The following is a 25,227-nucleotide window of genomic DNA, read 5'->3' on the forward strand; positions in this document are numbered from 1 at the left end:
AAATAAATAAATAAATAAATGGAATAATCAATTACTGGTTCCAGCGGTGCGCTACCTGACCCTGCTAAAATAGCTCATCAATACTCCTGAGTACAGGATGACTCCAGTCATTAACATTTACACACCTGAAGTGCAGGCTAAAACCTTCGAGGTATGAAACTGATCCTTCAATTAAAATGTTCCTTGATGTAATATTCTATTTTCCCTCTCAGTCGTCTTCCACCCAGGATGGCACACCATTATACCCGGGTATACATTTCAATCAATGAGCTGAGCAACAAGGTATCAGTAGAGTTTAAGGACTTGAGCTCCACTTCACCTTAATAACATTTCCAGCCTTTTTGTCTTTGTTTACAGTCCGTCTGGCGCGCCGTGGAGCCGGCTTTAACGTGGCTCGCCTGCCGTTAGCCAGCTGTGCTATGTGGACTTCTAATTGAGCAATTAGGGCTCGTGTTAATTGTGTGTGCACGTATATGTCAGGCAGCCAAGTGCACTAAACCCAAAGCAAAGAAAAACAAATTGACGTGTGCCATGAACAAGTATTAGCGTTAGCCTAGTAATGAAGCACGGCTTTAGCCGGTTAATTAACTAGATCGATCTTTAGGCAAATTAAATGACTGCTGCGTGTATTACTGCAGGAACGAGTTACTGCAGATGACTAGAGTTAGCATGGAGCTTGATCAAAAATGGCTGCCGTGTATTAACTACATGAAGGCGGATATTTACTGCAGTGTGTCAGAAAGCATTGAGTAGTGTGGAGGTATTACAATGCAGCTGTCCTGATTCATGTCAAGAGGCTCAGGTGTGTGTGTGTGTGTGTGTGTGTGTGTGTGTGTGTGTGTGGTGCTCCCCCCCAGTCTATTAGAAGGAGTTACGGCCATGGCGTGCTTAAGACCTTACAGCTGCCTGATCGATTCGGGATCATTTCAGCAGTGTATTTCACGGGATAGGAGAGAGTGATGGATAGGAGTCTTAACAGTGAGCAGAGCGAGAGAGAGAGAGCGAGAGAGAGAGAGAGAGAGAGAGAGAGAGAAATGCGAAACGAGAGCTAGATCACGAATAATAAGCGAATGAATGTTCCAGCTCCGGACACCCCGGTCGAGAAGAACTCTCTCTTTCTCTCTCTCTCTCTCTCTCTCTTTCTCTCTCTCTCTCCCTCTCCAGTCACCTTTCATTTCCCCCAATCAATACCGGGGCGGAGTGCAGGCCGACAGAGCGAACACGGCACATTTGCATGGAGCCAACAAAGTCCTGCGTTTCCTTTCCTTCTTTTGCAGCGCCACCGCACCCGGACCTAGAAGCGAGAAACTGACCAAATTGTGATTGCTCAAATTGCTGCTGCACAAAGGGTGTAATCAGACGACAGACTGAACTGCGCTGGGAGACAAAAATGTATTTCACAGAACTATTAGCATGTTTGCCGGAATCAGAGTGTAAATTTATACTTCGGGTAAGAAAACAGATAAGTGACTCTGGGGCTGATTTCTTCTTGCCCCAGACTGTAGATCGAGTGACAGCCATGTCAAGTGACACGACCCCTAGATCCGATCTCCATTTTGTCTGATGAAGAAGAAAAAGTATCACAAATCACACAAAAGGACAGACTACAAGAAATGAAAAATCTCTAACACAGCTGTTCCAGGTTTGTCCTTTGCGTTTGTCCTCACGTTGAATCTCAGATATCCCCTTTGCAGCTCAAATATCCACAAATGCTGCCTGCATCCCATAATACTCCGACATTAAGCTCGGTTGGGGGAAATCAGGGTGCAATCTGTTCTCACTGGGGTTCTCTGAGAAGTGGACAGAGAATACATCACTATCCCAGGAGGTCTAATTGCTGCATACGTGAAAGTGCTCTTAAATAGGCGATTATTGCACTCATCTATTAAAAGCCCTCAACCCAACATAACCGTCCTGGGATTAATTTCTTCCTCACTCATGGTGGGGAACTGCATCACAGCACAAACACTGTTCAGTCACTGCATTAAACTCTCTCTCTCTCTCTCTCTCTCTCTCTCTCTCTCTCTCTCTCTCTCTCTCTCTACTGTCATTGCGCTACATTCAGCAAAGGCCACTAGTTGAAGTCAGACCATGGATTTAAAGTAAAAGTAAAAAATCACAAGTCTAAATTTTAGGGGGGCACGGTGGCTTATTGGTTAGCACGTTTGCCTCACACCTCCAGGGTTGGGGTTCGATTCCCGCCTCCGCCTTGTGTGTGTGGAGTTTGCATGTTCTCCCCGTGCCTCGAGGGTTTCCTCCGGGTACTCCGGTTTCCTCCCCCGGTCCAAAGACATGCATGGTAGGTTGATTGGCATCTCTGGAAAATTGTCCGTAGTGTGTGAGTGTGTGAGTGAATGAGAGTGTGTGTGCCCTGCGATGGGTTGGCACTCCGTCCAGGGTGTATCCTGCCTCGATGCCCGATGACTCCTGAGATAGGCACAGGCTCCCCGTGACCTGAGAAGTTTGGATAAGCGGTAGAAAATGAATGAATGAATGTCTAAATTTTAAAAAGAAAAGAATCACTGCTTTGGTGGCCGTGTAGTGAAATTCTCCTGAGATGGTGAGTAAATGAAATGGTAGTAAAATGTCAGGTTAGAGCGCGTTAGTGAACAGAGTCGGAGCAACACTGGAATGATTTGAGCTCGGTTTTAACATGTCGCCAAACATCAGCATCAAACAACATCTTTCTCTCTCTCTCTCTCTCTCTCTCTCTCTCGCTCATGGCGATATTCTGTCCGAACATTTGATAAAACCAAGATATGCATCTGTTTGTATCTCGAATAGCTGGAGAGCTAATCAATCAATTCCGAGGCAACGTTACAGGACCCGTGTTGTAAGGAATACATACCTCAAAGTCAGAGTTGCTAATGTTGTCATGGAAACCAAAACTATAACACAATGTCACAAAGTCTTTCAGAAAAACTGAGGGGGAAAAAGGACAAAAAGAAGAATAAATAAATAAATAAATAAATAAATAAATAAATAAATAAATAAACAAATAAATCTACATGCAAGTTAAGAGACATTCACGCTCGATAATGGGACTCTGTAATTCTTTTCGACTTATCGGCTGTGTTTTTTATAACTTCTAGTGTGATGTCGGGGAAAAAAAAGGTGGAAAACAAAAGGTGTTTTAGAAGCTACAGGCAACACTGTCTAGGAAGTATTTATTTCCTGTTGCATGTTTGTTCTGCACCAAATTAAAGCACGAGGAGGTTGTTTTTTTCCCCTCTTTCCGAAAAATAAGCAGAATGATGTTGTTATATGGATGAGAGAGGAAAAAAAATAACACGATGCCTGTAAATTTGACGATTTATTAGGCTACAATAAAAAATAGCCACTCAAATCCCCGAGGGCAGCGGAGAGCACTAAAGGATCCGGATGCTTTTATCGTCTGAGATTCAACGAACCGAACGTCTTTCTCGATTTTTATTTTTAAACCTGAAATCAAACAAGAGGATCCAAATAACCCAGATGTAGGCGTGAGACTCGTGCAGTCGCTCTAGACGGTCTGGAGCGTCAGAAAGAGTGACTCGAGACGGCGAGTGAATAACGTCCTAACCCCCTTCTGTCAGAAGAAGAAAAAAGAAAAGAAAAAAGAAACAAGGAGTCAGAAAATGAATGTGTGTGTAATCCGTGTCTGTGGGAACGTCTTTTCTTCTGCCAGTGCTTACCAGATTCTCAACACTGCTATCTGCTATGGAGTCCACCATAACACTCATGTACACATCCACCATCTCATCTCACACACACACACACACACACACACACACACACACACACACACACACACACACCCTCTCTCTCCCACATCTAAAGAGGCTTTGAAGTTATTTTTGGACTAATACTTCAAGGAAGTCAGTGAAGGACTATCATGATACAGGAGGGAGCACTGAACTAGATTTAAGGAGCTATTTGGTAAAAAAAAAAAGAAGTTCAGAACAACTTGTCATGTTGCCAAAACGATCCTCTGAAGGCGGAGAGAGAGCCGACACACCGACGCGCCGCCGAATCAAACGGCAAAGCCGTGAAGCTTATCGCTCTGTGGGCTTTCATGATTAAGCCACATACACACTCCGACGACATAAAAAAAAGCGTATGTGTATTTCTTTACTATTTAAAACCACAATATAATATCACTATCATGTCAAAGTATATCAATACACTGCCATTTATTGAGATATTATAAGAATCAAAGCTCCTCGACACTCCTAGACGATCACAGGGGTGTGTTTAACCTCTCTCTCTCTCTCTCTCTCTCTCTCTCTCTCTCTCTCTCTTTACATATATATATATATATATGTATAGACTGATTTAAAGCTTATACAAGTATATACATAACATAAGCAGGGTTTCCCGCAGAAAATTTGTTAGTTAGGGTTGGGCGGAGGGGCGGGGCCCGGGGGGCGGGGCTTCTTTGTGAGATCGACCACAGACTGTACTACGTTTAACAATTATTAAAAACAGGCACGTGCAACCTAGCTAGCAGGTGAAGAACTCAAACAACAAAATCACTAGCTAACTTACTTTAAATTTGCAAGAACTATAGACTAATATAATAACAGGCTTAAATAAACCAAAACATAAGTCCACTTACAGTTCTCACGGACACACGTTTTATCCACTGGCTAGTTATCCTCCAGACAGTGACGGACCACGTCTTTCTCTCATTTCTCCCGCTCGCGGTGTGAAGCGCGTCTGCACTATTCTCCGGGATGCACTTGACGACCTTTTGTGCAGCGGAATAATTTTTTTTTGGACAACCTAGTTAAGGCGGTAGGGTTTCCCAGCTTAGGCGGGACGCACGAACTGAAAAGTGCTGCGGGAATCCCTGATAACACTACTTTCAGGTAATAAAGTGCTGCTTTTTAAACATTCTGTGCATTTTTAAAAGCAACACTTACACATATTGTAATGTACAGTACACCTTGTATCCTTATATACATTTTTATCCTGTTCACATAGACACCGAATGCTCGATTCTGATTGGTCGGAGGTTTTCTGTGTTTTTAGAGCTTTATTTTAAGATTTCAATAACAACTAGATTTGTAAAGTTCGTCGCAACAAACTTTGATGTTGGCTTTGACGACGCAAGTATTCGCAAAAGGCCGGTGCTTTTTGGAGGCGAGTGGACATAAGGGTCAGTGTTACTTTTGGAAACAAAAATTATACACCCTAGAAAGCTAGGGTGCCAAAACTTTTGGAGGTAAGTGGAGACGAGCATGTGACACTCATTGTTCTGAGTGTTTTGATATATCACATGTCCATGTTGTAAAAAGTTTTTTTAATTTTGTATATTTTGTGGGCGGGGCTACGGCACAACCGAAAGGCCAGTCGGTTACACCAATTTAAAACTTTGTTCAGAGCATCACCCTAAAGGAGCTGGCCGAGATTGGTGAGTTATAAACCTCCAAAGTTTATAATGAGAGTCTATGGGAAAAAAGGCCATTTTGAGACCCGGTACCGGACGTACCAGTACTCGGATCGCTTAGAAAAGACCAGGGTCCACAACATATCTGAATTTGGTCGATGTGGCTCGAAAGCACTAGGAGGAGTTACTCTTGATAAATTTTTGTCTAAGCTTAAATAGGAAAACAGAATGTTGGCTTCGACAAGAATGTTTAATGAACAAATTGTATTTTATTTCTGTTTAATCAGTAAAATAATGTAATCACTGGCCAATTTCGGTCACATAAGAGGTGGGTTTAATCCGTGTTTAACGACAATACTGCTTCCCCGTGTTATGTATTAGTATTGACTGCATTTGTCATGTTCTCAGGACGCTGGTTTTCTCCTAGTTCTTATACTATCTGTCATCTTAATATCGTTATACAAAGCCACACAGACCACACTGATTGTTATACAACTACTGTTTTGTTTCGCTCTAACCCTCCGTCCCCTATATACGCTACGAGAGGAGTCACGGCCCACCTATACATTCTTTCCATCAGAAGAGATGCATTAGCAAACCTGCTCATGCTTCTTGTTGTAGCCACAGCACACACCTGTGTAAGATTACGGAGGTTTATTATTAGAGCGGAGTGTGCTGATTTTGCTCCGAGGCCTAAACAGTCATTATGTGGCATGCAGGAACATGGTGCACACAAAGGAAATGAAAACAGAAGCACACTAAAGCCATAGCCAATCAGAGCATTAAAGCAAATGGCTCTATTTCAGGCTGCTTACCGTAGACCTGATGTTCTATGTGTTTCTCAGAACGGACTGCTTAATTACGCACAGGATGGGATTTCGTTTAGAAAGAACAGATGATTTATTCTGGCTTCTCACTGTTTCCTATATATATATGTTTACTGGCCTCTTTATTGGGAACACCATTCATTCATTCCTTCTCTACCATTTCTTTTGAACTGTTCGGGTCACAGGGAGCCTGTGCCTATCTCAGGCGTCATAGGGCATCGATTCAGGATACACCCTGGATGGAGTGCCAACCCATCGCAGGGCACACACACACACACACACTCGTTCACTCACGCACTCACACACTACGGACAATTTTCCAGAGCTGCCAATCAACCTACCATGCATGTCTTTGGACCGGGGGAGGAAACCGGAGTACCCGGAGGAAACCCCCGAGGCACGGGGAGAACATGCAAACTCCACACACACAAGGCGGAGGCAGGAATCGAACCCCCAACCCTAGAGGTGTGAGGCAAACGTGCTAACCACTAAGCCGCCGTGCCCCCTGGGAACACCATACTTATGTATAATATTGGGTAACATAAGGTGCTGGAAACGTTTGGCCATGTCGTAACGATCGGTTCATGTTTCTGTTGTGGATTTATAAGCAGCAGGTTCAATCTGGGAATTTCCTGATCTACTGGATAGATAGAGATCTTAAATGGTCAGTTTGGAACCAGTTTGAGCCTGCATTTGCTTTGGGACATTATATGATCCGATACTCAATGAACGATACTCAGTAGAAAGATGCCCAGTGCTCAGTGGTTAAGGTGTTGGTCTATTGATCAAGCCACTTAACCCTCAATTGCTCAGCTGTGTAAATGAGATAAATGTAAGTCGCTCTGGTTAAAATCGTCTGCCAAATGCCATAAATGGAAATGTAACTGTATTAATGTGTGGCACAGAAAACATTCCCTACATTCCCCATTACGCCACCAACAGCAGCCTTAACTGTTGACACAAGTCAGGTTGCGTCAACGGTTTCGAGCTGCCGATGCCAAATTCGGACTCGACCGTCAACGTCGCAGCAGAAAATAATAATATTGGTTCCGCTGATATTTCGGCGTAAGTCCAGTTTAGGTGACGATGTGCGTCTTACACGGTTTTACCGAGTGCCTATAAAAATTCTCGTCAGCTCAGACCAGTCCTCAGTTCTCATCAATTAGGAATTTCTGCTCTCAGAACCACCGTTCTCTTGATGTGTCGTTTACACATTTCTATGTACTTCTAGAAAATCCTGGATGATCTTCCCAACATACTACGGCGAAATCACGGAGATCGCATTTTCTTTACACGTTACACGCAAATTCAAAAATATTTACATTTTCTGTAGATTTAAGTCGGCCGTATCTGACCTGGTTAGATTCGTACTGTAGAAATGAGTTTATCCCCCCCCCGTGCAAATGCATCAGAAACCGCTCCGTTTCGACTTGCGTTAATGTTTGTGTCAGAGCGTTTTAGCTGGCCAACCACCTTCATGAAAAGGCATTACAAATCCATTTGGCCAACATCATTTTGCTCTGAAACCAAATCCCATTCCCAGCTCAGTGAATTCAATTCCCGTCAGCGTCGCCGTGCATCACTCCGCAGCCGCGGCGTACGACATACACACGCTCTATACGCAAATATATATTCACCTCCCTGATGTTCGACCTCGAAGCGAAGCCGGAGTGCGACTCGGCTTTAGTAGAAATCATGTAGATGTTGGTGATGCTATCGCAACTGAGCCATTTGGTTAATCAGCTCACGTTGCCAGAGGACAGCTTAAAGCGTGTCAGTCATCACCAAAGGAGCTCTGCCAAGACACACACACACACACACACACACACATACGCCTCTCTTTGAATAGTATCCTTTTTTGTCTGCTGACAGTGTGTAAGTGTGTCTGATGAGTGCTAATTAATCTGATTAGACCACTAGAGAAAGTGACTGGCGCTAGTAAGGGAGCTGACCTACTACTAATGCGCTCCTCCCATTGCGTTTAATCCTATTCATGTCCATTCTTCTGCCGCTTTGTTCAGTCCCGAGCCATCACTCAAGAGACTATTGTATCACAAATGGCTGTTTTTTTGCTCAACGATGTATTGTGTTAAGGAAATAGGAAGACAGGCTGTCCAGCATATTGACAAAATGTAGTAGTGAGCAACACTGAACGAGTTTTAGATCATATTTTGGTGTCAATTTTTAAAAATGATGCTGGAAAGACTCGTTGTAGTCGAGCTTGGAGGAAAGAATTGCATTTGTAATGCAACTAAAGATCTTTTGGTCTTAATAAAGTAAACTATACAAACATGAAGCTCCTTACACTCTGGTTGGCTGATGGATACAATACATCTCAAACACTTCTGACTTCCAGGTCGTTGTCTCGCGGTTCGATGTTATTAGTGAAATCTTTGGCCTTGCCACTTTTGTATACGCTTCCTAAAGCGGAAAACAACCTTGAACCAGCTCCGGCGCTGTACAACACCTCGCTAACGTAGTAGAGCCTATACTCAAAACAGGTAGCCTAAAGAATTATGTGGAATGTTTAAAAAAATGTTCTCCCGCTTTTTGGATATATTCTGGGTTGAATGGGATTCGGTAAGGTTGACCGGCGTCCTTGACGTCGCTGCTGTTATTCGGAGGAACGTGCATGGGAATCGAAAAAAGAAATGAAATAAAATAACCGTCCGATTTTTTCCTGTTCGGAAACCCAAGGCCGGGGTCGAGCGAGGTCGTGTCCTAAGAGTGCAATAGGATTTTCTCTGGAAATCTGTGATCTCGCTTCTCTTTACTGCCTTCCCCTATGAGCACTTAAGCAACGTTCAGCCAGTGGCTACTTACTCCATGACCCTGACTTATTCTGTAACACTCTGGGTTCTCCTTTCCCTCCCCCATGCACTCATCCCTTCCCCCTTTCCCTTCCTTGAGGAGGTGTATAAACAGATCATATGTTGCCCTTATGGTTCACAGATGATCCAGATGAACCCTCGTCAGAGACACATCATCGTTAGATGCCGATCTAACGAGAGCTAACTAAACGCAAACTTGCGCCATAAGCCGACAGATATCCCAAACCGTGATACCGACTCTCGGCTCTTCCTCGTGACACGGCATATAAATCCCCCCCTAAAATCCTCTCCCAATCCCCCCCTCCGTTAAAGCTTGCTGTCGGCCATGCAGCAGAGCTGAAGCTTAGGACCCCCTACAGCGTAGCCTTTTCCTGTGTGTCCCGCGATGTCCGAGCGAAGAGATAATGAAAATCAGAGATGGAGCTGATAGCGCGAAGGAGGGGAGAAGGAAATAACTGCAGTCCTCTGAATGGAGTGGACTTATCCGCTGGCTTAGGGATGACATTTGTCTGTTTGGATTGATAACTACGACTTAGATGAGGCGAGCTGCTCCGGAGATTAGGCTGTCGTCCTGGAGCATATCATGTCGGAGAAAGAAAGGGAAAGAAGAGCGTGTCTATCAAAATGTCGATCCAAAAGAGGAATTAGAAAAATAACACACACACACACACACACACACACACACACACACACACACACACACACACACACACTGATAGGCATGCCTATAAAACAATGGAAAAACTGACACAGCACAGAGAACCTTAGCGCATTACCAGCCATTACACACACACACACACACACACATACACACACACACACTCAAGTACAGAAGTGTGGACGGCATTAAAGCAATACGACACTGCAGATGAGGAAAAAATCATGAATATTCACTACTACTACTCCTTAAAAGCACAGATCTGAATACGTTAGACTAGTCGAGGATGAAATTTCCCTGGCAAACCAAAAAGAACATGCAGTTACTTCCACTAATATGCTTTCCATGGATGAAGGCCAAACCTCTCTGGAGCAGAAAAACCAATATACTACCAACTAGATCAACCTCTCGGTATGAGAATTCCTAGAAAGCACGTCCGCTGATCAATGGGTGGAAAAATAAGATGGGATCAGCGGGGTGCGAGAAACCAGGCCATTAGTCTGCTGACCTGAGGGAAGAGCGAAGCGCTGTTGATAATGCAGGCATGGAAAGATGAGGTCATTTTTTTTCCTGCAGGTCCTGTCAGCTCACCTGCACGCTCTCGGGCACCTCGCTCCTCTGAAAAGGAGCCGAGATCCAAAAAAAAAAAATTTCATTCCGACGTGCTGAGCTTGCTCGTGTTCCATGTGAATAATACAGAGATATGAACACGATCACGATCCGGGGCATTTTTTTAACTGCGTGTTGAATCATCTGGCTTGTAGAGTTAAATAAATAAATAAACAAACAAACAAACAAAAAACAAACATTTATTACTACAATATCTAATATTGTCTTCCTCCTAATAATATTTAGAATATTCAGGTTATTAAAATTAAATATGCGCATACAACTGTTTAAGTAAAGACAAATAACATGATTTTTTGTTATGAAATATTTAAAAAAACAAACAGTAAAATTCATTAAAATATCTCGCATTTTATTGTCTTTTAGTACTTTTAGTGTTTTTTTTTTTTTTTATCGTTCGGTTAGAAAGGAAAGTGAATGGAAGTTCAAATATACCCAAATTAGATTAAAGACTGTAGCACTACAGGGGAGTGTGATATTTCATCGTGGAGCTTATGAAAACAAAATGCTGACACTGTTACAGATGCAAAAATCAGTGCAACACACATACACACACACACACACACACACACACACACACACACACACACACACACACACACACACACCTCTCAGAGAAGAATTTTCCTACATCCTATCTCCGTATATAGACTTTTCCCCGCTCTGCGTTGGCTAGTAATAAGGTCAGCGAATCTCATTACGGCCAGAGGCCGAGAGTTTTCGATTATCATTTGGCTGCTGGCGCGGCTCAGAGCGGAAATGGAATGATATTTTGTTACCCGCCATCTGCTGCATGGCCCAAAACACTTCCTCTGCAATACAATAGCCTGCTGTGTGTGTGTGTGTGAGAGTGTGTGTGTTGGGGGGTCTCCTGGGGTGTTTGCCGTCTACTGTACACCGGCCCGCCGATGAACACACACTCGCACACTTTACATTCGCGCAATTTACCCACAGCCCCAACAGCTGCTTCTTTAAGGTCAGCCAATATGACTGAGGGTTACTTTCTACACAGATAAGCTTTATGTCCTGCCATCTGCGCAGTCAGAGCACGCTAACAGGATTTCATCTGACTTTTCTGCTGGGAACTTCACCTAGAATATCATTTCATATCTGAGTGGAATTCAGCCGGCCGTTAGCCAATCTCTCGCTCGAGCCCAGAGTTAAGCTGCAGCGACTACAATGTTATTATACGTCTATAAAATCCCCAAACGCTGCACGGCTCTCTCAAGAACACAGATACTGCGTCGTAATCATGTTAATAACAGTCACCAGAAAATAGACCAGAAGCTTTATGCTGTTGTTAGCATCTACATAGCCTGATGGCTAATATGTGGTGTGAGTGAGGTCAACACTATGAGTTAAAGTAATATGAGCTCTGTGCTTTTTTTTTACTTCACTCTTTATATCTTTGTGTGCTAAAGCAACGTGTTGCTCGCAGCCGGCGACGGATCCGGTCTTGTAGCGCGCTAGGGGTAACAGACTGTATGAAGCTGTATGAAAGAGTCAGGAAGCTTTGTGTGGGAGGCTTCAGCAAGAACGTGAACTCGACACGAATTGTAGCATTTGGGACACAGCATACGCTAAACGAGACCGAGAACAAGAGAAAGAAACGACAGACAGAGCGAGAAAGAGGGAGAGACAGTGTGAAAAAGTGCCTTTGGCAAGGACTGAGCCTGTGTGACCACTGAAAGCACAGGACAAAAGAGAGAAGAGAGAGAGAGAGAGAGAGAGAGAGAGAGAGAGAGAGAGAGAGAGAGAGAGAGAGAGAGAGAGAGCTGTCGCGAATGCTTTCCATTCGTTTTAACTAATAGACCCGTGAGCTATCGGGCTGTTTTTAATGGTAATTAGATTTCCTTTCTGGATCGTTCTGTGAATGCTCGTCAACGGGCTGTCGAGGCGGAGTGCCTCAAAGAGGCATTACTGAAAACCTGTTGTCTGGCCAAAACATCGGCACTGCCTCGGGAAAGCAAGAAGAATGGAAGAGAGGCCAAAATGCAGACAGTGAAGGCTGGTCATGCCTCGGGCCTCATCCCATCACGCTGAGGTGAACGATTCGCTCCGGCTCTGCCCCCGGGGCAAGTTTTCCTCGTTTTTTTTTTAACCCCTCCTTGTAGTTATAATTAGTCATTTCCTGATTGCTTTCCAGATGCAATCAACGATTCGGCGACGGCCGCCGTACGACGGACGGATTCGCCGTCGGTCATAATCACGAGTTTCCATAATTCATGATACTTCGGCGCAGTAAATATGGACTCGTTAGAGATTCATTTATTCATCAAATTTGACTTGAAAACAGGCGGTAATTGCGGTTCTCTTTCTCTCAGTCACTATTTGCTTTTTTCCTACAGTATGTAAAGTCAGTTTGGTCATTTATTCTGGATGAGCGTAAATATCTACGAGAGTAAACATCACTCGTACGGTGATGTAACAGCCGCGGCACGATTCTGCACTGTGTGCTTTGTTTACACTGAAAATTCCAACATGAAGAAGTGCAATTCAAGAACCCGGACGAGAAAGCGTAGAGACACAGAGACACCGAGTGACGGCGTAGACTTTTACATAGAGGACGAGCAAGAACGAAACGAACGCGTTGCCAAATAAAGTTGTGCATATTTGTCTTTCTGTAAACTGCATGACTTTGATGTTGCGTTTGGCCACAGAGACGCGATGAAGCTGCAGGTGTTATTTTGTCTCGAGGCCTCGGTGATGATCACAGATGGCAGACGAAGCAGGAGCTTGTTTACACTGCTAAACAGGAGCAGGTCTGTTCACTCACTCGCTCAGCCGTTCACTCAAACGCTCACGATTGGGACCCTGCCGTTGTTTGGCTCTGGTATCTGTTCGTGGAGCGAGTGCGAGCGTGTGTGAGTGATGGAGGAGGTAAAGTGAGAGTGCAACATGGAGAGATCCTCTCATATCTACTTCTGCTGCTTTCATCACTCTTCTGTTCTTTCATTTCCTTCTGCTCCTCCTTCCTTCTTCTCATTTTTCACGTCTCTTACTCCTTAGATTTTTTTCTTCCATTCCTTTGTTTTTCTTGTGCTCCGACCTTCTTCATTCCCCTCTTACTTCACCCTTCTCACATTTTCCTCCCTGGTCTCTTCTTCTCCCCTTTCATCCATTTTCTTTTCTCTCTCTCCCCCCCATTTTCAACATTATAGTCTTTTTTTATTTTTATTTATCCTCTACTTCCCAATTCTCTCTCACACTTCTTCCCTTCATCCTTTTCTCCTCTCGTGTCCTCTACTTCACCATGTTGCTTTTTCTCTTCTCCTCTCAGTCGCTCTCCTTTGTCTGCTCCAGTCTGAAGAAAGTCCCTCCTCTACGTTCCCTCTATTTTCTTCCTCCTCTCTCCGTTCTGCCTGGCCAATCTCTGTTCGATTTTCCCCGGCGGCTCATTCGTCGAGCCCTCTGGGTGATTAACGGAAGAAAGATGGCCGCGGCAGCGGCGTAAATCCAGAGGGGGTTCAGGTGGAACACAGGCGCTTGTCTCCACCGTGAAGGATGGAGGTATGCGCTGGCCAAAGCCTTCTATTACAACATGCCTTTCTACTTACTCACGCTGTTAAAAAAAAATACAAACAGATAAATAAATAAATACACGAAATGCTGATGGAAAAAGAGGGGATGTTGAATTCGAGGCTGCAGAGAGAAAGACAGGAAGAAAGAGGGACAGAGAGAACGAGGGTATGAGGAAGGATGGAAACTCCAGAAGTCCCTCGGGTGAAAACGGAGAGGCCCATCTGTTAGACATCTGGTTCAGAGGAGTGAGAAGTGAACCACCTTCAACATGTTGGGTTAGGAAATCTTGATTAGTAAACGAGAGCGAGAGAGAAAGAGAGAGCGAGAGAGAGAGAGAGAGAAAGAGAGAGAGGTGGAGGAAATTGGGAACTTTTTGGAACATAGAAAACCCCTAATTCCCAGAAAATGTGCCGTGAATAGTGAAAGGTCTTAAGAGGTCATGTCGAGCCATGACTGTAATAACTCTATGAAGGAGAATTTCCACTTTCCAGTCTGATTTCACGCTTCCTTGATGCTCCAAGCTTAATGTTTTAATACTGGCACTAAAAGAGGGAGGGAAAAAAATCAAAGGATGTTGGGACAAAAAAAAAAAAAAGGAAAAAAAAAAGAAAAAAAAAGCTGAACAGCCTCAGAGTCAGATGGTGACATTTACCTTTCCTCGTGTGAACTTGTCTCTCTTGTCAGGACATGGTCTACATCCTGGAACCTTTACATATCATTTGCTTACTGTTATATGGGTTCTATAGGTGCTGTATGTCATAATGCATACATGGGAAATGACACAGAGAGAGAGAGAGAGAGAGAGAGAGAGAGAGAGAGAGAGAGAGAGAGAGAGAGAGAGAGAGAGAAAAGCATACCTGATGCCTGTAATTACTGTCTATAAAGAGGTTTGCTAATGTTTATTGAGCCTTATACAAGTTGGCGAGCTCCAAGGCATGAATTTCTTTTAACTTTAAGTTTTACTGGTACCTAAAACCAGTATCAAGCACCAGTAAAAAACGTAGATCCTGACCAGTAAGAGGACAGGAGGTGTGTGTGTGTGTGTGTGTGTGTGTGTGTGTGTGTGTGTGTGTGTGTGTGTGTGTGTGTGTGTGTGTTCAGTTCTCGCAGAAGTGAAGTGCTCTGCATTACAGAGTTTCTGTGCAACTCCTCTGTTAACGATGCTGTTAGTTACCATAAGAAGACGCTAGAGCTCAGATTATTATTATTATTATTATTAATAATAATCATAATAATAATATTTATTATTATAACTTTATTTAAAATTTATGTTCTATTCTTTTTTATTATAGAAATTTCTAGAAAAAAAGCATTTAATCTGTCAACAGATGAAATCAAGCTCAGGGCCAACAAGCTGCCACTACTGGGCCCCTGAGCAAGGCCCTTAACCCTCAATTGCTTTAAACAAAATGGCTCTTATATCAAAATACATTTACTTTTTTTTTTTTATATACAACATTTAGCAGACGCCCTTATCCAGAGCGACTTACATTTTTATCTCTTTGTTTTATACATCTGAGCAATTGAGGGTTAAGGGCCTTGCTCAGGGGCCCAGCAGTGGCAGCTTGGTGGACGTAGGAATCGGACTCACAACCATCCGATTGGTAGCCCAACACCTTAACCACTAGGCAACCACATCCCCAATATGTAGTTTATACAAAGTCGCGTCTGCCAAATGCTAGAAATATAAATGTAATTTAAAGCTTAAAAAACAATATTTATTTAAAAGCCTAAAATTATTCTTTTTATTAATATTAATATAATAATATTAATAATAACTAATAATATATTTTTTTTATTTTGCACAGTAGTGTACGCAGGCCTACGTCACGCTGTATCATACAATAGGTAACGTAACGTCAGAGCGTGAGAGAACGCTATCGGGTCGAAACCCGGATACCGGAACGGGTGTCGACGAGCGGCTGCTTCAGACCGCCGTTACAGACTAGCTGAAAGAAACTGGAGACAGACACAAAAACACAAAGGAAGTAAGAATAAGAGACCGAACACCACTCTTCTCCAAAAGCCACTACACTCTACGCTGAGTGAGTCTTACGGCTGGAATAAATCAGAGCAGACAGACTTTGATCATGAGCCATTCTCTGCGTACTCTCAATAGCAGGATGACTGATCACTGCTCACAGATCTGTACTGGCTGGGAAAACAGAAGAGACAAAAAATACAAAAAGGGAGACAAAAAAATCATGCCAATTTGGGTGGAAAACCAGGCAAAAAAAGAAATAAATAAATGCAGGGAAAGAAAGAGCATTGTAGTCTGAACAGCTTCAGCAGAAGTAAGACAAATTGGGTTGAGTCCACGGGCCTGGATCTTTCTTTCCTCCTCTCTTTCTTCGTTGGAGGAAATGCGGCGTCCTCCCAAGCATTAAAGTGGAAAAACCAACGCCGCTACGAGAATTTAATGAGACACGCAACTCTCCCGGCACGCCGCCGCGTGGCATGTGGTTATTCTCCCTTCTTCTTATTTTTCTCTCCTTTTCTTTTTCTCTTGCAAGCTCCTTCGCTCCCTTAACCGGGCCAAATGGAGTGAGCGGCATGCTTGTAACCGGTCCAGCTTTTTCACTCGGTCCCTAATGCAGCGCTAATGCACTACGACTGTGAAAATGGCCATTCGGAATGTGTGACTGGGCTTCCCAGAAAACCTCATGACATTACCAAGTATGTCTTTCTCTCTCTCTCTCTACACACACACTCGCACACACACACACACACACACACACACACACACACACACACACACACACACACACACACACACTCGCACGCACACACACACACACACACACACACACACACACACACACACACGCGCGCGCGCGCTCACGAATCGCTCGGCTGATGGGATGTCGAGGGGAGAGTGTCTAATAGTTTCCTGTTTTCTGTCTCTCTCTATTTATTTTTTTTTTCAAGGCTTAAGTGATGGACTAATGAAGCCATCATAGCCAAGGAACTAATATCCAGAACCCAGATGCATCAGCAGCACAGCACTGAACGACACCGCACAAAAAAAAAAGGTTACATCTGCAGCAGAACAAGGCCACGCCGCGCGAACGCCATTTCATTCTCGGCTCTAGATACACCTGGCATGTCCACAAAGATTTCCGGTATTAGGCCGAGCACTTAGTAGCGAGAATAATGCATCGCAGTGTGCACGTGTGAATGGCCGTGTGCGTAAAAGTACGTCCTGCCGTCTGGTTAAAAGGTCCACCGAGTCGAGATTTGTATGGAAGGTACTCCGGGTTCGGTTGCTCCGCCCCACAGGGCACGGCGAAGTGCGAACCGAATAAACGTGTGGGGGGAAAAAAGCTAGCATTTATTCAGTGACACTCTTCTTTAATTCCATGCATGTATTTCTGTATACGTTAGCTAAAGGCAGCTGATTGGTCGAGAAACTAGCTGTCTGTTATATCACACTCCGTCTGTTGGTTAAAGTTCTGAGCCATGTTTAGTTGTGAAAAGTACCAGACACTGACATATACATGTGTCACGACATGCATATAAATGCTTAGAACGTTTTAACGTCTTTCTTTCCCCTCGTCTAACACCAAGGCTCCGGCATCTGAGATCCACGAGGCACGAACCACGCCACGTGACGATGCTCTCAGATTCTCGGCGCTCTCACTACATGGCGATCTTCACCGACGCTCCGTGTGCCCAATACACATCTACAGTATATAACCTAACATACACACGTAACTCGTTTCAGACGGATTTCAAAGGGCTCCCCGGAGTGTACAGGGGCATTTTTCTTTTTCCTCAGCACCTTATTCAGGGATTCGGTTCGGTTCGTAGGAGTAACGTACACCTTTTGAAGGAGGCATGTTTTTATAGAAATGGTAAGCAAATTTTCAAAAAAGTCAGCAAAAAAAAATGTGAACGAGTTCCATACACTTTTACAGCGAATATCCTGAAGGTGAAGTCATCAAAAGAGCGCGAGTGGGATATTCAAACTTTCGGATAAAAAAGCCTCATGCCACATCAGGGGGGAGAAAATAAATAAATAAATAAATAAATAAATAAATAAATAATGGTGACTTCTGGTGGCAGAATATTTCAGTGAAGGCTTTTGAGAGCAATTTACTGTACACAGGTGGAGAACGAGGCTCGACAGCACGTCGTTAAAGGGAAAGAGTCGATTCTGCGGGTTCTCGGGCTAAATATTTGATCAGGTTACAAATCACTGCAAAAGCTTCAACCACCAGGCCGAGAGAAAAGGAATAGAAATATATAAATTAAAGATCCGGAATCGATGGAGGTATAAAAGTCAAATGATTTATTAGGTGAAGAAGAAAGCCACGGGGGGGTCCGATGGATAAACCTGACGCCGTTTCACAAAAGACCTCGAGTGAGCTCGTCCGACATCATCGAATTAATGGCGGTGATCATCTGAAGTGCACTCGGCACGAGCCTGCGAGCAAATTCGCACTCCAGCTTGAGATATTTGAATTAAAAAAAAAAAAACATTATTTTTGAAACTTTTTTTTTGGGAACGTGCACAGCACTAAGAGTGAAATGAATAATTGTAGATTGGAGAAATGGAGCGTATTAAAAAAGAAGCACTCGAAAGATAAAGACGAAACTTTGTAGCTCGTTTCAAAAAAAAAAAAAGGCTTAATGCTGATTGAAATGGAAAAATAATGTTGTTTTTTTTCCCTTTCAGTGTCTCCTTTATTTACCGATAACGACGTCTTTAGTCCTTTATTTACTCTTTCTTCTGTGCGAATAGCTACGGAGTTGTGTTTGGGTTTGTATTTTTCTGCCCGTCTCGTATATATCGTTAAACACGAGCAGACTAAAAGAGATCTTCTATCCGTCGCTTCAGACGAGGGCGGGAGACTCGCCGATGAGTCCATCGAATTAACTGGAATTTTAAATGAACCCGAGTAAGAGAAAGAAAAAGAGAAGGAGGAGTGAAAGCGAAGCAGACGGAGTAAGGATGTGGAGCGTAGTTAAACAGCGAGGATGCAGACAGCTTTGGCCGCTTTGCTCGCTGTTTGAGCTGGGATAATGGAGAGGCGTGAAATCAGCCTTCTGCCCACATAAGGTTCGGACAGGAAGCCAAGCAGGCTTTAGTGGAACAAATCAAACAGGGCCAGGAGAAAGAGAGAGAAAGAGAGAGGAAGAGAGAGAAAGAGAGAGAGAGAGAGAGAGAGAGAGAGAGAGAGAGAGAGAGAGAGAGAGAGAGAGAGAGAAAGCATTAACTTTTTTTTCAAAGCTGCACAATACTAAAAATAATACAGAACACAGAGACCGTGTTAGAGAATAATGGGAAGTTCCCACCCTTCCTATGTAAGTGTATATATATATATTTATATATATGTATACCTGGGAAAAAAAACCCTCAGCAGGCCCTAATGAAAACAATGGAGTGGAACAATAGAAGGCGCGAGCGCTCAGCACTATTTGAGGCGAGACGGGTGTTTTCCCCGTACACACACTTCATTAAGCACAGAAATTAAGGCACGGAAAGAAACAGACTATCTGACAGAAACACTTTCTACATTTTCCCTTCACGTCCTTGAAGTCTCTATAGATTCTATACCGAACACATGGAACTCTGCTTCACAGTGTGTCTAGTGGAGTCTCCTTATATATTTTCCTTATGAATCTATTAACGCGAGCAGCCGTACAGCGCCGAACCCAGCGCGACCTTAAAGCGCTCGATAATGGGACGGCGAGGGCGAGTCGAGCATGATGAGGATGATGAGAATGTCGTTCCAGGGGCCGGCCTGCACATCCCAAATATCAAGAACGCCAGACTATATCTCTCTCCAGAGGCTCCCAAGTTTAAGTGGCCGTTAGCGAGTGGACGTTTAGCAAATTATCTTCTTCTATTAAGCTCGGATACGCTTCCACGGCCCACATAAAGAAAGAAGAAGATTTATAAAAGGCAGAGAGTCTGAAGCCTCGTAAGAGATTTAAATTACTACCCGGATCCCTGATGCACCGGTCCTCAGAAATAACAGTGTGAAATCCTCTATCGATAGCTATTTATTCAGAGCGACATAAATATATCTTTCCATAAATGCTGGAACCTGGCTGAACTGCTACATTAGCCAGGCACTAAAGCAGAATGATGTGCATGTTAAAAGAGGGGCGACGAGATTAGTGTTGTGATCATGGTGACAACCTGAGAAATCGTTTCACTCAGATTCACTTCTGAATCATTTCAACGACCTGCGCTGATTCATTCCGAACCTTCACGGACGTTTTATTTTTTACGCCACACAGGCTACCTGAGACACGAGACACCTCTCTGTTAAGACACGCTCCGTCGGCACGTGACTGAAAGCAGGCACGGACCACGAGACGCCCTGCAGCAAGCTTCAGGACCGCTGTTCATCTCGTCCTCAGACAAACACTGGCATGCTGCACAGTAGAAAGACGAATAAATAAAGTGTTCTCGTATCCATTTCCGTCCACCAAAACCTTCTCCACATCACAGTAGTATCAGCTGAGCATGCAAAATCCATGTATGCCGTCTCGGACCTGCGTCACGAACAAGTCTAGAGACAGACAGGCAGCTAAACGTCACCCGAACAGGAGAGAGAACGTTCTGTCAGAAAGTAGACCGAGCAGGACGGACGACGGTGGCGCAGAGCGTGTCCCTTAAAACTGTCCATCTTTGACGAGTTTCTCTGTCCTTTGAGTGAAAATAAAAAAATAAATACAATTTTATTTTTAAAAAAAAAGGTGTGCTTTGCATGTACGGTCATTCCTCAAACCGTGCCAATTGAAAATGAGTCGTGAGTCAATCAGATAACTTTGATATATTCAGGTGAACCGGGATGCCATTTTTTTCCCCCGTTGGCATCGAAGCCTTATTTATAAAACCCTCATTAGTGGTATAAGCTCATGTCTGTTTGAAAAGTAAAGATTTTGGGGTCTGTGTTTGAAAACAGCACCCTGGATCCGAGTCTCCCCAGGCCGCCTCTTCTCAAGCATCCGAATCAGACAGAATGTAAAATGAATGCTCGAGACTGGCAACTCAAACCCAGCGGCACGTCTAACCAGGGCTGGCACTACGCTGCCCGTACATACATCAAAGCCAGGGCTGCTCAGAGTTATGTCATTTCTATTAAAGCCACGATGCATACTGCTGTTCTTTATTTTGTGAACAGAAACAGGGACACGAGCACTATGGGACTTCACTGCTGCATGCAAAAATCTGGCAAATGAGATGCCACACTGATTGCAGCGAACGATCGTGTCGTCCAAAAGTGGGTCAGACGCGGAAGGCGAAGAGGAACAAAAAAACTTGATTGCAGATTTATTTGCATTTCATGCATAACGTCGACAGAAGGATGCAAACACGGGTTTAACGCAACCACAATCAATTCCACCAACATTACTACAATCGATCGGGTCCTGAGTATATCAGTAAAGCCTAAGCTGAGGTGTTCGACTGCAATCCTGGATGACTGGTGTGACCTCAGCTCTGTTTGGTCAGGACAGATCTAGCACACCAAACAAACACACCACCAAACTTAGCAGATCTTCTTGTGGATGCACTAAGGAGATGGAGCCGAGCTGGAAAAACGCGTGCGAGCGTGCACCGTCGTGTGTCAGAGAGGAAACTGACTGTCAGTGCTCATGATGCTAGATGGATCTGACACACTTGGAGATGCACGTGCATTGTGGCGCAGTCTCTGTCGTGTTGTCCGTAGACGCGCTGACGCACGTGCAGCCGTAACTCACAACATAAAGCTGATCTATGGCGTTATTATGGGGTTGCAACCAAGGTGGCGGCTGCAAAGTCCTTATCTGGCTGCACGCGTGCGAGACAGAAACGGTTCTTATTTATTTATTTATTTGTTTGTTTGTTTGTTTATTGATTTATTTATTTTAACAGCCTGCATTTAATCTCAAAACAAAAGTGCATTTAGGGTGTACAGTATAATATTTACTATATATATATATATATATATGTATGTATACACACACACACACACATATATATATATATATGTGTGTGTGTGTATACATACATATGTATATATATATATATATATATATATATATATATATATATATATATATATATATATATATATACACCTAGAACGGTAATTCTGCACTATTTATGCCTAGATGAAATGTTATTTTATATATATAAATTATATGAATTAAATACAGGTGATTTTCTTCCCAGTGAAACTACTAAGTTAGTTTCTACTCCATTATTCATCATAAAGAAGAGGTAAATGATGGAAATGTATAAATACCGGAAATAACGGTTCCGTGATGTTCTCAGGATTGTAGCCATAAGAGACAGTAACCATTACAATGTAACCCTGTGAATCAACTAATATAAACACATAACACATGTAACACGACCATCATTCAAACGAGCTCGATTTCAACTCCTCATCATCCTCATCCTCCTCAACCTCATCATTCAGTAAATCGGTGCGAACGTGTTGTTATGAATTCCGGTAGTTGGGAAAGAGTAAAGAGTGAGTGAAGGTGAGGTTTTGATGTTTTTTCGGTAGACAGCGCAAACTTACCGGGATGCGCGTGGGCCCGGAGGAGCGCGCAGGCTGCCAGCGTTAAAGCCAGAATCCAGCAGCAGCAGCAGCAGCAGCAGCGACCCGGTTGCACGAGCCTCGGCATGGCACAGCGCACATCGACAGCCGGCCACGGAGCAACTGTTGACTTTGTGTTATCCTAAAAACGTCCGGTTTAAAAACAAACAAACAAACAACGGCTTAACAAAGCAAACTGCTGTTTTGTTGTTGTTTTGCGCAAGAAGCAAAATGATTCTCTGAAGTTTGTCCAGGAAACAGTTTTTCTTTTTTTTTTCCGTCTCTCTCTCTCTTTCCTCTGTTTCTTTCTTTTTTCTTTCTTTCTGTTAAAGTCCTTCAGACGGCGCTGATGTTAGTCCTCGTGGAAAAACATGACGCGCGTGGAAACTGGAGTGGACGTGATGTGGCGGCGGATCGTGCGGCCAAAGCAAAGGAAGCGCACGGAGGCGAAGCGCGCAACGCGTTCACGCCGGAACACAAGACACGGTAGAGTCACAGCAGCGGCGCTGGAAGATCTCTCCATTCCGCCATCCAGGAAGTGGCCGAAGTGTGGCGGAGACTTTCAAACAGGCTCGGGAGAAAAAAAAGGGAGGGTGGGTGAGAGAGTGAGTGAGAGAGAGAGAGAGAGAGAGAGAGAGAGAGAGAGAGAGAGAGAGAGAGAGAGAGCGCCGCCGCCGGATCCTAGCGCCGAGGAATCGCGTGCACTTTTTTTTTAAGGAAACATCCTACATCGCATTCTTTTCTCCTATTTTCTACAGTACACAATTTTACACTGTGCTCGAGAAAGAGTGCAAAACGCGATGTGATTCACACACAAACACAGGACGCGAGCTCCAGATTTGCGCACGGCATCCGGTCCAAATCCGAAGTGCGCGGAAACTGGACACGATCCCGCAATAATTCCGGCACTGTGGAGGAGGCGTGGCTTCTGAGATGATGTGGACAACTTGTGAACCATGTCTGAGATGATGGATGCTTGTGAAGCCTCTTGAAGCAGAACGGTAAAAGCTTGAAGCTGCAGATGTTTGAAGCATGCTGTAGATTATGGATTATGGATTATATACCTGGATTATGAAAACAAACCATACAGTCTTCCAAAGACTTCCAAAAAAAAGAAAGAAAGAAAACTGTGAAACAATGGGCATCGATGCCAACTCGAAGGTCATTGGTTCAATCCTAATATCGAAGGATGTGTCTGTCTGTTGTGTGAGCTATCACACCCACCCACCCACACACAGACACACACACACAAACACACACATACACACACAATAAAAACACTGAGTAAACATCTATTCTTAGATATTCCGACCGGATATATACTGATATATACTGACCGCAAGATCATGAGTTTGAATCCCAGGTCCACCAAGCTGCCACTGTTGGGCCCCTAAGCAAGGCCCTTAACCCTTGATTCTCAATTGTTGTATAAATTGTAAGTCTGGATAAGGGTGTCTGCTAAATGCCAGAAATGTATACAAGTTCTCCTTGTGTTCATCTGGCTTTCGTCCATAATCTCTAGTTTCCTCTCACCTCCCAAAAACATGGACTGCTTACACTAAATTTGTGCGAATAAGTGTGTGTATGTTGGTGTTTACGGTACTTTTAGATGAACCGCCATCCCATCCAGGGCGTATTCCTGGGACAGTGAAACGTTTTCCAAATCTATTAGCCAGAAGCAATGAATTTATCTGCAGGAAAGAAAAGAAGAAGAACAGGGATCGGCAACGATCGTTATAGTTTATTTAAATGGAAGTACACAGGAGTGCCACAATCATTAGTCACAAAGCAATCAAGTGAGCTACAAATGACACAGTAATTATAACTAATAACACACACCAATTACTATAATAGAGTAATATGAGTAACTGTGGGGTACTGGTTTATGTTTAAAAGGTAATCACAGAAAGCATCTAGAAATACGTATACATACACACACACACACACACACACACACACACACACACTTACAATTTTGCATGAGTGGCTGTGAAATTCTTTTCTATGCACAAATCAGATTGTTTAGAAGCTGGGGTCAGAGCACTGGGTTAGCCATGATACGGGTTAAGGGCCTTGCTTAAGGGCCCAACAGTGGCGGTTCGGCCAACCTTCTTAGCAGTAACCCACAGCTTTAACGTTTCATCCGAATCATGAGATGATGTTTAAACTGTAGTGAACAGGAATAAGAGCGTAGTCCTTGTAGGTCTATGATGTTCTACGACAGGTGTATGAAGCCAATGGAGTAAGATAAAGAAAGGTCAAATCTGTCTCAGTTTTTGGTGGAAACACTGATGCGTTCTTCATTTCTAGTAAATTTATATATATATATATATATATATATATATATATATATATATATATATATATATATATATATATATATATATAATGTACGTAACAGAATGCACACACTGGCCAAGTGTTGAATGTGAGTTGAATTTCAATCCAATTCAATAGTAAAATATCTACCCCTTTGACTCGGTTTACCCAGAGGAGCCGAGCGGCCGCTGAGATGTGGAGCACTTCTAACCAGAGGCGCTGTACAGAAATATTACGAACAGGTTTTTTTTTAATAATTTTTTTTAGCATCATTTAAGGTCTAGAAATGCTTCCAGAAAATGTATAACTCCATCTTCAGTTCTTTTGGGTGGATATGGTTATTACTGAATTAGATTGAGATGATCACTCACTTATATTGCTCTTAATTAAAACCAGAATTGGTCTCTCGGTCCTTTCAAATGACTGTAAAGCCAATTGCTTCTGATATTTTCCTGACCTTAAATTGAGACACAGTTCACTCCTCGGTTCACTCACTGGCTTTGTTCCAGTAGGCTACTGTTTTAACACA

The 25,227-nt window shown here is 43.5% G+C and overlaps 1 protein-coding gene across 2 annotated transcripts in view; it reads right to left on the minus strand.

Moving 5' to 3' along the window:
- ptprga (protein tyrosine phosphatase receptor type Ga) overlaps positions 1–23,244 on the minus strand; it is a 259,894-nt gene extending 236,650 nt beyond the window's left edge. The window contains exon 1 of one of the 2 annotated variants that reach the window (XM_027176416.2): positions 22,362–23,244. In XM_027176416.2, the coding sequence (XP_027032217.2) occupies positions 22,362–22,467 (106 nt within the window). In that variant the 5' untranslated portion in view covers positions 22,468–23,244. The remainder of the gene's footprint in view (positions 1–22,361) is intronic. The other variant, XM_027176415.2, reaches the window with a different exon arrangement.
- Positions 23,245–25,227: the final 1,983 nt, after the last annotated feature.

The sequence above is a fragment of the Tachysurus fulvidraco genome, chromosome 2 (assembly GCF_022655615.1).
Source record: "Tachysurus fulvidraco isolate hzauxx_2018 chromosome 2, HZAU_PFXX_2.0, whole genome shotgun sequence".
Lineage (NCBI taxonomy): Eukaryota > Metazoa > Chordata > Actinopteri > Siluriformes > Bagridae > Tachysurus > Tachysurus fulvidraco.